A 14544-nucleotide genomic window follows, 5' to 3' on the forward strand; every position below is an offset into this window, starting at 1 on the left:
CCAGGCTCCTAGTTTCAGTGGGCATTGGAGAATTGAACCAGGAGATGGAGGATCTCTTTATAGCCACCTTTCTTGCTATCACTCTGCATATGAATGATAAATAAATACATGCTTTTTAAAGAAAAGTCCCATATATTAGCATTAGAGAAACATAAATTAAAACCACAATGATACATCATTATGTATCTGTTTCTTTATTTTTAGATTTAATTTATTATTTGAAAGGCAGAGTTAGACAGTGAGAGAGAGAGAGAGAGAAAGGTCTTCCTTCCGTTTGTTCACCCCCCAAATGGCCACTACAGCCCGCGCGCTGCGCCGATCTGAAGCCAGGAGCCAGGTGCTTCTTCCTGGTCTCCCATGCAGGTGCAGGGCCCAAGCACTTGGGCCATCCTCCACTTCCTTCCCAGGCCACAGCAAAGAGCTGGACTGGAAGAGGAGCAACCGGGACAGAATCCAGCGCCCCAACTGGGACTAGAACCCAGGGTGCCGCTGCCGCAGGTGGAGGATTAGCCTAGTGAGCCATGGCGCCGGCCTCAGGTCATTTTTAAAAAGCAGTTTCAGGGCTAGTGCTTTGGCCCAGCAGATTAAACTCCAGCCTGCAGTGCCAGCATCCCATATGAGGGCCGGTTCAAGTGAACCAGCAGATGTAGATCTCTCTTTCTCTATATCTTCTCTCCATAACTCTGCCTCTCAAATAAATAAATAATCCAAAGTAAACAATAGAAATATTTATGGAAAAATGGCAGGACCAAGTTGTTATTTATCAATAGTCACCTTGAATATAAATGGCCTCAACTCTCCAGTTAAGATACAGACTGGCTGAATGAATTAAAAAGCAAAACCCATCTATTTGCTGTCTATAAAAAACACATTTCAATAACAAACATACACACAGACTAAGTAAAAGGATGGAAAAGGATAATCTATGCCAACAGAAGCCAAAAAAGAGCTGGTGTAACCATCCTAATATCAGACAAGATAGACTTTAACATAAAAACTGTTAAAAGAAATAAAAAAGGGCACTATGCAATGACTCAGGGATCAATTCAACAGGAAGATGTGACTATTACAAATGTAATTAGGCCCACCTGGAAAGCTACCGGCCTATGTTCCCTTCAAGCTGATTGGAGAAGCATAGTGGTGCCAGTATCAGCTTCATCCTATAGAACTAGTATTGCCCTGAATTAATTACACCCCTTCTGCCTGCCCTTTAAAAGGTGTGCTTGCTCATTAATAAAGTGGACATGTTCACCGAAATTGTCTCCGGTGCTTCTTGTCAAAGAACGCCATCACCCCACCATGCCGAAAGTGTGTGGGCCTCAAAGGATGAGCCCACAAGAATTAATATAATTAAAATGTCCATACTACCAAAAGGAATTTACAGATTCAATGTGATATCAATCAAAATACCAAGGACATTCTTCTCAGATACAGAAAAAATGCTGAAATTCATATGGAAACATAGGAGACCCCAAAGAGTTAAAGCAACCTTATACAATAAAAACAAAGCCAGAGGCATCACAATACCAGATTTCAAGACATTCTACAGGGCAACTGTAATCAAAACAGACTGGTACTGGCACAAAAACAGATGGGTAGACCAATGGAATAGAATAGAAACACCAGAAATCAACTCATGCATCTACAACCAACTTACTTTTGACAAAGGAGCTAAAATCAATCCCTGAAGCAAGGATTGTCTCTTCAACAAATGGTGCTGGGAAAACTGGATCTCCACATGCAGAAGTTTGAAGCAAGACCCCACCTTACACAAAAAAACACTCAAAATAAAATGAAGACCTAAATCTAGGACCCGATACCTTCAAATTATTAGAGAACATTGGGGGAAAGCTGCAAGACATTAGTATAGGCCAAGAGTTCTTGGAAAAGACCCCAGAGGCACAGGCAATAATAGCCAAAATTGACAAATGGAATTATACCAAATTGAGAAACTTCTGCACTGCAAAATACACACTCAGCAAACTGTAGATACAATTGACAGAATATGAGAAAATATTTGTACCATCAACTGAAGACTGGATGAAGAACTTATGGGATATGTACAACATGGAATGTTACATAATAGTAAAAAAAAAATCTTTGCAATCAAATGGATTATATTGGAACACATCATACTTAGTGAAATAAGCCAGTCCCAAAAGAACAAATACCATAGGTTCTCCCTGACCTGTGATAATAGAGCACCAAAAAACAAAACAAAACAAAACACCACAATCTATAGAAGTCAAAAGGACACCTTGATATACAGCAGAAGGCATTTAGTTACTCTTCACCTAATTTTCCTGTCATTATGAGCAGACCAATCAGTATTTAGTTTCTACCTACATTTGGCAACCTCCCTCCCCTCCTAACTGTGCTGGCATACATGAAAGAAGCACTTGAAAGAAGGTACATACAAGGTGATGGTGGTGGTTGACTGGAAGTAGGAAAAATGAGGCTTACAGGATTCTAGTGTTTTGTCTTGATCTTAGTACTGATTACTCGGGTTCTTGTACATTGAACTAATCATGTACCATTACTGCCCACTTAGGAAATTTCCTCCCTCACATCCTGTACATTTCTACTTCCTTCTATTCCATATCCTCCCTTGAATGGCTGTAATTCATCTGGTTTCTCTTCCACATTCACCCTCCTATCCAGCTTTTTTTTTTTTTTTAAGATTTTTATTCATTCGAGGTAGCATTACAGACAGTGAGAGAGAGAGACAGAGAAAGGGCTTCCTTCCGTTGGTTCACTCCCCAAATGGTTGAAATGGCTGGAGCTGCGGGGATCCAAAGCCAGGAGCAAGGTGTTTCTTCCCAGTCTCCCATGAAGGTGCAGGGGCCCAAGCACTTGGGCTATCTTCTACTGCTTTCCCAGGCCACAGAGTACAGAGCTGGACAGGAAGAGGAGCACCTTGGACTAAAACCAGTGCCCATATGGGATGCTGGCACCACAGGCAGAGGATTAATGTACTGTGCCAACGCGCCAGCCCCCCCAACTCACCTTGAATTCTGCATATCTACTTGCCATTATACTCTTATGAATTCCTACCAGAAAACTGTATAGCTTCAGGCAAGTTTGTCAACTGAGAACAATGGACTATACTCACCATTCTCCTTTCAGGGATGCAGAGTCCAGTGACTGTCACCTCTCAACTTAAGGACTGGAAAGTTGCTGTTGGGGTAGGGACATGCAGTTTTACCTATTCTGAGGTTCCTGTATTCTCCATTAATTTCTCAGTGTAACTCATCTCCAGCCCCTACCCCTTTTCAAAACCATACTGCAGAATTAGAAAATTACAGTGCCCACTAGCGATACCACAATGCTTCACATTTCTATTTTCAGTTTTATACTACATATATTTACATGTTTTCTGGGTCACCCCTTCTACAAAGTGTATACTATAATAGGAGTTCTAAGGGGCTTCTAAAGAAGTTATGACTCACTGATACTCAAATAGATACATGACATTGCATTTGGCAATATATCCCTATAGTCCTTAACAGTTTAAGATTTATTTATTTGAAAGACCAAGTTAGAAAGGGAGAGATCTTCCACCTGCTGGCTCACTAGCCAAATGGCTGCAATGGTTGGGGTTGCACCAAGATGAAGTCACAAGCCAGGAGCTTCATGTAAGTCTCCCATGTGGGTGCAGGGGCCCAAGCACTCCAGTCATCTTCTGTTCCTTTCCCAGGTGCATTAGTAGGGAGCTGAACCAGAAGTGGAGGACCTGGAACTTGAACAGGCACCCATAAGGGATGCTAAGACCAAAGGCCATGCCACAACACTGGCCCCCTGTCCCACCCCTGGACAGCTTTATGTAAGGGTAACTTTTTAAAGTGTTTAGTAACCGTTAACTTGCTTGCTGCCTGGCTAGGAGGGCCTGAAAATCTTGCTGTATGAACACATCATAAAGTAGCTTCATAAAGTATTTAACATTTGAAATAGGTAATAGGCTTAAATATATCACATCAGCATGTGACAGCTTTTCACTGCTTAAAGTGCAAAGTAACAGGTTATCTCCTACACGTCTTTCAGGATGAGTTATAGAAGTTGTTTTCCTCTTGACAAAACTGTAATTAGACATACAAGAGGAGAAAACAACTTTTAATTGAAAAATAAAGCAATACATCTCAAGACTATGTTTAACACCATAAACTCTTAATCTGCTGAAATAGCTTGCCTTTGTGGTAGATAAATTTAGGTTCAGAGTATCATTACAGTTTCCCTCTGCTTTCTTAACTCTGCTATAAACAATATTAAAAATAAGGACTCTTCCATGAATTAAATCTCTAAAGCTTATCCCTAATCCCATTCAACTAACAAAAGGAGGGGAGATTTTAAACAATCATTTCCGCACCAAGGAGTTCCTAAAGTAAATAAAGTCACTATTTTCTTTATAAAAAGGGTCATCAGACACAAGACTATTTTTTTTTTTTTTTTTTTGACAGGCAGAGTGGATAGTGACAGAGAGAGAGAGAGAGAAAGGTCTTCCTTTTCCGTTGGTTCACCCTCCAATGGCCGCCGTGGCCGGTGCGCTGCGGCCGGCGCACCGCGCTGATCCGAAGGCAGGAGCCAGGTGCTTCTCCTGGTCTCCCATAGGGTGCAGGGCCCAAGCACTCGGGCCATCCTCCACTGCCTTCCCGGGCCATAGCAGAGAGCTGGCCTGGAAGAGGGGCAACTGGGAAAGAACCCAGCGCCCCGACAAGGACTAGAACCCAGTGTGCTGGTGCCGCTAGGTGGAGGATTAGCCTATTGAGCCGCGGCGCCGGCCCAGACACAAGACTATTAATGATATGTAAGTCATCCATAAAATTTCAAAGCAGTTTCATCAAGATGATCTCTGCTACAACTTTCCTTTAAAGTTCTTAAGTACAAGAATGGTTTAATTTGGCATACTGGACTGGACATATCATACTTTGAAAGAAGCTACTAAAGTTATTGCTTTAAACTGGTAAAAACTATAGTCATCACTTTAAAACTACAGCTATTCTTAAAATTATGCTCATGTAACTGCAGGGAAAATGTTCAAACACATAGTAAGTTTCACTCTTTAGAATGACAGAACAAAGGTATGTTCATTAAGATGTATGGCTTTTGTGATTGTTACTATAATGCATAAAGTCATTACTGTTAGACTGAAAAAGGGTTTTACAAAACTCCACTTCCAAAATTAACATTTTTATTAAATCAAGTTAAAAAAAGTTCAATGTAGAAAAGTCAACAAGGGTTTTAACAAAACCAAAATATACCTTTTTATACAATAAATGTATATATTAGCAGCAAACTACTGAGATTTTCTTTTGTATCTAGTTAACGAAAGCATAAACAACGCATATGTATGGAATGTCAGCTAATCCACTCTTCATCATTTAGGATGTGATTTGCCTTCCACAAAATACTTTATGAGTCCCATTAATTAATACGAAAAACTAACCCAGTTTTGATTTAAAAGAAGTGAAACAGTGACTGGCAGAATCTGTCTCATTATTATCATAGTCATATGTTACCTTTGAGAATAACAAATGAGCACCATTGAAACAGATCATTTGTGTGTGTAAACTGATTTTAAGGTGTAATACCAGCCCACCAGACCATGTAGCATTTGACTAATTTTAAACATTTGGTGATAGACAAAATTTGTATCAAATCTGATAAACACTCAATCCCATATTGCCTGCTCATTGTTAAAATCTTTAACAAAAATTCTACAAAACTTGACAAACTGCATGTATGTATGTGTATGTGCATATACATATGCAGTATATGTATATACACAATATTTTTAACTTTGAATGACTTTCTAAAGTGAAATGAAGACAAACTTGAATTTTTCTAATAAATTTGATCTTAGCCAATCAGAAACACTGACTTGAAAATTCTGAGGCCAAAGAGCTGTTAGATAGCTTAGTAAATTTCAGATTTACAAACGAATCAAAGAAGATTGAAATTACTTGTTCAAAGAAATGTGTATCTTGGTATTTTCTATTAATAGGAAAAGAAACTACCTTTATAATGAGCTTTCACTTTTTTAAATAGTTAAAAATTATTAAAGAAATCTCACTATTCTTGAAAAATACTAATAGTTTTATATAAATACAATTTTCTAATACTTGAATTAGCTAGAATATGTATTTAAAAACTTTCCTTTGGATCATTTCATTTAGCACTTCAAGTCTGCATTCTGCAACTCCAGTATCTGGCTCAGAATTGTTTATTTATATCAATTGTATCTTTCAGAATTTCCTATTGTGTGTTACCTGTGTAAATAAAGTGAGAGGAAACTGCACCAAATTTTAAAAACAACATAATAATGAAAAATTTAAGAATATGTGTAATATAAAAAAGTACAATAGGGATTCCCCCTTTCACAACATTAATGAAATGTAATCTTTTATGCTTTTCAAACGAATGTCAAATTTTCAATTTTTACTTATCCAGAAGATGAAGTTTTAGATGCCCACCTTTATTTTTCAATCAAAAAACTAAAACAATAGACTGAATTATTTTTATTAATATACACATCAAGTTACTGAAAACGATGACTTCATGTACTTTTCTCTTAAAAGATGGCACTTGCAGGTACAAAGATGCAGAGATGACTACAATCTTCAGATATTTACTTGAAAAGATTCTTCAACAGCAGTTTGATATTGGGTCTCCTCATCTAGCTGAAGATTCTAAAAACAGTAACATTAACATATCAGTAGGGAAAAAAATACTCCACTAAATATTTTGGCCAATACATTATACATCTTGATACATAATATCCACTCCGTACAGTTTATGTGCAACACACTGTATTTTTAACATGTAAGATTTAAATACGATTTTATTTAAATTTACTTTAATACAAATTAAGTTGTTATAATTATTTGGTAATAATGAACAAACAGGAGATCAGTAATGAATGAAATCTGAGTTATTATCATTAATTAAAAGCACAAGAGGCCAGCGCTGTGTAGCAGGTAAAGCTGCTGCCTGTAGTGCCAGCATTCCTCATGGGCACCAGTTCAAGTCCTGGCTGCTCCATTTCCTACCTAGTTCTCTGCTATGGCCTGGGAAAGCAGTGGAAGATGGCCTGAATCCTTGGACCCCTGCACCTGCGTGAGAGACCCAGAAGAAGCTCCTGGCTCCTGGCTTCGGACTGGCCCAGCTCTGGCTGTTGCAGCCATTTGGGGAGTGAATCAGCAGATGAAAGACCTCTCTTTCTCTGTCTCTGCCTATCTGTAATTCTGACTTTCAAATAAATAAATCTTAAAAAATAAATAAATAAAGCACAGGTAATTTTAACTCATCTTTAGGAATGAATGTCAAGTATCTGAAAGTAAACTGATTTTAAATAACTATTAATAATAAATGTCATGAACTAAAAACTGTAGTTTGCTCAGAAAACTATTCTTTAAGTTTAAACATTCCATTCACTATTAATTTTAGGACCTAACAACAACAACAAAGTATCTATCAAAGCTAGGGCCAGTGTTGTGGCACAGCAGATTAAGCCACTGTCTGTGACACTGGCATCCTATATGGGCACCTGTTGGGAGTGCTGGAAGCTCCACTTCTGACCCAGTTCCCTGCTGATGTACCTAGAGAAACAGTGGGAAGGACCCAAGTGCTTGGGTCCCTGCAACCATGTGGAAAACTGGGATGAAGCTCCTAACTCCTGCCTTCAGGTCTGGCCTAGCCCTGGCCTTGCAGCCATTTGGAAAATCTCTGTCTCTCCTCTTTTACTCAGCCTTTCAAATAAATTAATAAATAAATAAATCTTTAAAAAAATATATGTATCTCAAGGCTTCCACTTGACAACTTCAACTTATCATAATTATATATTTTTCTTTGGCAAGGTAAAACAATCTGACAATTAGATCAAAAGCGGTTCATAAAATGCAATTTTCCAAACACAGCTCTCTATGCACAGTAACCTTTCATATGAGAATAATCTACTAAATTATTTCATAAAATTACTAAATACATAAATTTTATACATTTGAATTATTTTGAAATAAAATACAAAATACATATTTGATAAAATTAAAAAAATTTATCAAGAATGATGTGATCTCAACACTAGAGAGCAAAGACAAATGCAAATTTGGTTCATGTCATTGTGAGAACTGCATATGCCTTTGTTTACCTAAACTGGAAAACAATTATCAGCCATTCTTTGCAAGGATTAATCTTGAAGTAAAAAAAAAAGTCTTAATTACACTGAAGCTGAATGAAATGTAATTTACCTATTAATAAAACAGAAGTCATCATCTAGTTAGAAAAATTATAACATATTTGGGAAGTAGAAAGTAACTCTACATTTTTGCTTTAGGGATCTTTTTTTTTATATTATGTAAATTCCTCACTCAGTTAAACCATCAACCCAGCTTTGCCTGATAATGAAGCTCCCTCATTTTTAAAAAAGAAAATGTCTCATGCTAGAAGTGAGAAATTACAGTGGATTTAACAAGCACTTTACATTACATGAGAAATATATCATTCCTTTATATGTTGTACCGATTTTACTTTTCTAGTAAGTATAATTTTTCTTTAAATCTAGACAGGGTTTCCATAGAAATCATCATTTTGTTGATGTGGGAGTTTGTTCTTCCTCTATTAATTTTCTCCCTAGTATAGAAGTGAGCATTAAATTCAACAACTAAAGTTCACCAATATTATTAAAAACAATTTGCTTTTAAGAAGAATTTGCGGTATATCTAATAGTATGATACAATAGCTTGTCTCAAAACTCAAGTCTAGATTGAAAAACATAATTTAACTTGACTATTTAAACAGTACTTTCTTAATCTTGAAGAATTCACTTACCACAAATTCTCCATAATCAAACTGATGTCTTTGATTTAGATGACTAACGAAATTTCTAGTAATCTGGCTAGGATCTCCCCAAGGAAGAGACACACAAATAGGACACGTCTATGAGAAACAGATTGTTTTACATAAAAAATAATGAAAACTAAACATTATATAATTACTAAGAGTATTAAAACAACAGGCTCATGTTACCAAAAACATCAGGCATACCTTGCTTTACTGTACTTGGAAGTTTTTTTTAATTTGTTTTTAAACAAATTGAAGGTGTGTGAAAACCCCTGCACCAAGCAAGTCTGTTGGCACCATTTCTCCAACAGCTGAAATGATGGTTGACATTTTTAGCAATAAAGTATTTTTTAATTAAGGTATGTACATTGTTTTTTGATATAATTCTATTGACACTTAACAGACCACACCATAAAATCTAACTTCCATATGCACTGAGAAACCAAAATAATCGTGCGGGTTGCTTTAATCCAATATGCACATACTAGAGCTGTCTAGAACTCAACGATATTTGAAGTATGCCTGGTATATGGAAAGCATTTCTAAAAGCTAAATTTATGACATATAATACAGTGTAATGAGAAACATTCTAGTCACATAAATCAAGTTTACAACATTCCACAGAAACACCACATCCAACCTTTAAAAATGCCAGCTGTAATGACAGTTACCATTACCCGCCTGCCTATAACATGCAGTATACACTCACTTGATCTAGACAACAGCAATATAATTACTAGTTTCATTTCATATACACTGAAAATGCAAATGAAGTAAATTCTAAAATATACTTTCAATTGCATCCTTAGGGTTGGTGTTGTGGTGCAGTGGGTTAAGGTACCATCTGTGATGCTGGCATCCGATATGGGCACCCATTGGGAGTCCCAGATACTTCATTTTTCATCCAGCCCCCTGCTAATGCAACTGGGAAACAGAAGATAGCCCACTCTTTGGGCACATGTACTCATATGAGAGACCCAGATGAATTCCCAGCTCCTGGCTTCAGCCTGACACAGCCCTAGCCATTGCAGCCATTTGGGGAATGAACCAGCAGAAGGAAGATCTCTGTCTCTCACTCTGCCTTTCAAATAAACAAATCCTTTACCAAAAAAACAAAACAAAACAAAAAAAAAACCTGCCACCTTAAAATTTTAAAGAAACTGTACCTAAAAATGTTTGTGGATGACAAACTGAAATAATATAAAAAAGAACTTCACTAATTATACTCTAGCCAGTGGATGACATATTAAATATTATCCAGAGAAGAATAAAAATCTGGTAATTCAGTATAAAACTGAGTGAAATTTCCTAGAGACTGACACTGTATTTGCTTTTTTAATGAGCGAAGTAGCTGGTATAACTCCCTGGGTGTTATGCAAGAGTTTAAAAGCATCCTCAATATTTACCAAGGCAAGTTCTTTTCAAAATTATTTCTAGTACATTTACTAAAACAGCTTTGAAATACCTACAGTTTTTATTGGTAACACTTTCCTCCTATTCTGATTTCTGAAGGTAATTTTTATGTATAAAATGTCAGCTGAAGGCCCGGCATTGTGGTGCAGAAGGTTAAGCTGCCATTTGTGATGCTGGCAGAATTCTGGTTCAAGTCCCAGCTTCTAGTCAGCTTCTAGTATGGCTTCCAGACAATGCACTTGGGAAGGCCACAGAGAACAGGCCAACCACTGGGAGACCAGGATGGAGTTCCTGGTTCCTGGCTCTGGCCTGAACCAGACTTGGCTGCTGTGGTCATTTGGGGAGTGAACCAGCTGATGGAAGCTATCACTCTTTCAAACCAATAAATCAATCATAAAAAAAAAAAAAAAAAAGGTACAGCTGAAAGCGATGTATGTCTTGCAGCTCAGTTTCTCCTGTTCTATCACCTAAATAAGTTGAAATCACTTATCTGTTAAACTTATCTTTGAAACAAAGAGTTCTTAGAGCATTGACACAATGTTGGAATCTTATCTCTCTCATCCATCAAAAAGGTTTCACTGCTTTCTTTTCATTGCACTCTTAAGATGGCAACAAGGGGGGCTGGCGCTGTGGCATAGTGGGCTTAAGTCTCAGCCTGCATGCCGGCATCCCATATGGGTGTTAGCTTGAGACCCAGATGCTCCTCTTCCAATCCAGCTCTCTGCTATGGCTTGGGAAAGCAGTGGAAGATGGCCCAAGTCCTCGGTCCCCTGCACCCATGTGGAATACCCAGAAACTCTAGGCTCCTGGCTTTGGCTGGCCTAGCCCTGGCTGTTGCAGCCATTTGGTAAGTGAACCAGCAGAAGGAAGATCTCTCTCTCTCTCTCTCTCTCTGACTGTCTCTCCCTCTCTCTCTCTCTGTAACCCTGACTTTCAAATAAATAAATTTTTTAAAAAATGCCATCAAAAACATGCATGTGTATAAAAAACAGTATGATTCTTTTTCTTACTTGTTTAATGCATTCATACACCAGATTCTGCAAGGACACAGTTAAAATATCTACATAGTGTCTTTATTCTTATAAAGGTTATTTTCACCTACAGCAAATCCACCTGACCAGATCCAACTATTTGCATCCTATGGAACTATAGTGTTAGGTTTTGCCACTGCTCAATAAAGAATCCTGGCTCATCTTTAATTATTTCACTCTTCTTCAAACTGTCCTCTTATATCACCTTCCAGTACGCATCTCCAATTTTGTGATGTAAGTTACTGAAATTTTAAATATCTCCTTTTGCTGGGGCCGGCGCTGTGGTGTAGCACCAGCACCCCATGTGGATGCAGTGAGATCTGGCTACTCCACTTCCAATCCAGCTCTCTGCTATGGCCTGGGAAAGCACTAAGATGGCCCAAAAGTCCTTGGGTTCCTGCACATGTGTGGGAGATGTGGAAGAACCTCCTGGTTCCTGGCTTTGGATCTGCCCAGCTTGGGCTGTTGTGGCCATTTGGGGAGTGAACCAGTGGATAGAAGAGCTCTCTCTGCCTCTGCCTCTCTGTAACTCTGCCTTTCAAATAAAATAAATAAATAAACCTTTAAAAAAACTCATTTTGCTTCATAGTTATTAATCATTTGTTGACAAAAATTGACTTTACAGATAATGCCCCATCCAAATTTAATTCACCTGCATTCCCTTGTTGTACATATAAAGTAAAATAAATGGAACAATATGCTTTAATCTGAGCAGCTTATAAATATACATATTTACTTACCACAGGAACTATCTGAAATAGGTGATTACTGTTACAGTGATCCAGTAAACGTTGCCTGGTAAAATTTGATTCTTGACACAAGGGACATTTAAAGGTGGGATGTCCAGAAGAACTACAAAACAATTTTACATGAAGCATACTTAATTCAAAATTTTAACATAGAAATGATGTTCTACTATTTTTTGACCAACTATTCTAATTTTTCTTTTAAAAACTTACAGTCATAAGATTATTCAAAGATGCTCTCATTTTGGAAATGTATTTTCAACAATGATGTAGAATACAATCTCAGTTACAGTACTCTTAGTATCTCAGCTAATTTTTTTCATGGTGCCTCTAAGATAAAACAAACAAACAAACAAAACCCTAGCTGTTTTTAAGAAGTTAGGATGAAACTTAATATAGTCATTGATGTGATGCCATCAGATATTACTGTAACTCCCTTGAAATTTTCAATTATCCTGTGGAGTCCCAAAGTCCTCACATCTTAAAACATCGAAAATTTTAAAAAAACACCTCGATTAATATTACAACCTTAGTCTAGTCGAGGTCCTTGGAATCTAACATACAAAATTCTCAGGAAAACACCAAAGCAATGTTCACCAGAATGCACTACTTCAAAATATTTTGAGGATCAAGCATCAACTGGATTTTATAGCTTTGAATTCCAGTAAGACAGTTCAACAATGACAAATATACCTGAATCATGCAGGAAGATACCTGAACACAGTAAGAGAGAAAAGCTCTCCTCATCTACCGTGATTCTTAAAAGCAGAAAGTGTATTATTCATTTTTAATGAGCTAACTCCCAGCACTGTTCTTAGAGACTTAACTGATTAAAAAGGCTTATCTATTATTGTTTGATAAAGTGATGAATATTATTTCCTAAAATTTTTTCAAAAGCTTACCTTGTATTCTCTTGGTAAGTTTCTGTGTTATCAGATGTGGATGTTTCACTCCTATTACTTAAGAAGCAGAGGGGGAAAAGTTAACACCCTAAATAAATAACAAAATACATTAATAGTTCATTAACTTGAACTGTTAATGAAAAAGACTAGTCTAACTTGTTTTCATAGTCTGAACTTTAAATTATAGCATTAATTACTTTTCCAATAAAATAAGTCCACTTATTGGGTTCTTGTTCATTGTCCTTCAAAATAAATTTTTGCAAAGTTACAAAAGCATAAATATAGAATTTTGCAGAACTATGTTAAATTCTATTCCTTTATCTTTAGCAGTAAGTTTATAAACTCTGGACTAGACTCAAGAATTTGTGAACTTCTTGACTTCCAACTAGGATATGGTTTAAGATTGTGGCCTCCAAAGTGAGTAAGTTTAAGAAAATATTTGAATGCTCCTTTTATTTTATAGCCTAAAAGGAACAAAAATAGGCTTCACTAACATTTATTATAAAGAATTTGACATTTTCATTTGACAGATTCATATGTCATGAGGAGTATCAGAGAAGTCCTGAGGGAAGAATGGGTATTTTATAAAGCGATTTTCACTTTCATGTTACAGCACCTCATCAATGTGGTCATAAGGCCATTAAATAGAATACACATAGTATATGCAAAGGCAAGCAAGCAAACTTCATTGTTTAGCTACATACCCAAATATAAGAATACTAAACCACTATTTGATTCCTTTTCAGCAGTTATTAATCATCTGTTCAGGTAAAAGTGGCATTTAAACAAAGCTGGAATTAAAACATTTTAATTTGTAAAATAAACTATGGAGAGAACATTTATTAAAGGGTTGTTATATGATTCTGTTAACAAAAATAGTATGTGACACCTATTTAAAAATTTTTCATATCCATGCAAATGGTAACAGATTTTTCAAACCAGTTTAAAAATCTTCCTAATAAACACAATCACTGGGTTTTGAATATGCTTTTTTTTTTTTTTTTTTTTTGACAGGCAGAGTAGACAGTGAGAGAGAGAGAGAGAGGTCTTCCTTTTGCTGTTGGTTCACCCTCCAATGGCCGCCGTGGCCGGCGCACTGCGGCCGGCGCACGGCGCTGATCCGATGGCAGGAGCCAGGTACTTATCCTGGTCTCCCATGGGGTGCAGGGCCCAAGTACTTGGGCCATCCTCCACTGCACTCCCTGGCCACAGCAGAGAGCTGGCCTGGAAGAGGGGCAACCGGGACAGAATCTGGTGCCCCGACCGGGACTAGAACCCGGTGTGCCGGCATCGCAAGGCAGAGGATTAGCCTAGTGAGCCACGGCGCTGGCCGAATGTGCTCTTTATTATACTATTATAACTTCTGATTGGTTTGTAAGAACAATTATCTAACATCATCAGTAAAGATGAAAATTTCATTAACAGCCCTCTTGATATTTAAAGAACAAGACAGAAAAATTTCAACCCCTGGCAGACATATTTCTTCATTTGAATTACACATTTTGTTTGGTAGGTTATCTTTCTTAGCTACAAGAGTAATAATCAGGGTTCCAACGCTACGGTGTTGGTTCGAGTCCCAGCTCCACTTCCAATCCAGCTCTCTGCTATGGCCTGGGAAAG

At 37.3% G+C, this 14544-nt stretch overlaps 1 protein-coding gene across 7 annotated transcripts in view; it reads right to left on the bottom strand.

The window, feature by feature from the left end:
- The window catches only part of RNF138 (ring finger protein 138), an 80762-nt gene that overhangs the window by 35987 nt on the left and 30231 nt on the right, over positions 1-14544 (bottom strand). For 4 of the 7 annotated variants that reach the window (XM_008261181.4, XM_002713490.5, XM_051852044.2 and 1 more), the window contains 4 exons: positions 12925-12981; positions 12017-12128; positions 8821-8928; positions 5164-6683 (listed from right to left, as the gene is read on the bottom strand). In XM_008261181.4, coding sequence (XP_008259403.1) covers positions 6615-6683; positions 8821-8928; positions 12017-12128; positions 12925-12981 — 346 coding nt within the window. In that variant the 3' untranslated portion in view covers positions 5164-6614. Of the gene's footprint in view, positions 1-5163; positions 6684-8820; positions 8929-12016; positions 12129-12924; positions 12982-14544 lie in introns of those variants that run through there. The other 3 variants (XM_070050352.1, XM_070050351.1, XM_002713491.5) reach the window with 2 other exon arrangements.

This window comes from Oryctolagus cuniculus, chromosome 10 (genome assembly GCF_964237555.1).
Source record: "Oryctolagus cuniculus chromosome 10, mOryCun1.1, whole genome shotgun sequence".
Taxonomy (NCBI): domain Eukaryota; kingdom Metazoa; phylum Chordata; class Mammalia; order Lagomorpha; family Leporidae; genus Oryctolagus; species Oryctolagus cuniculus.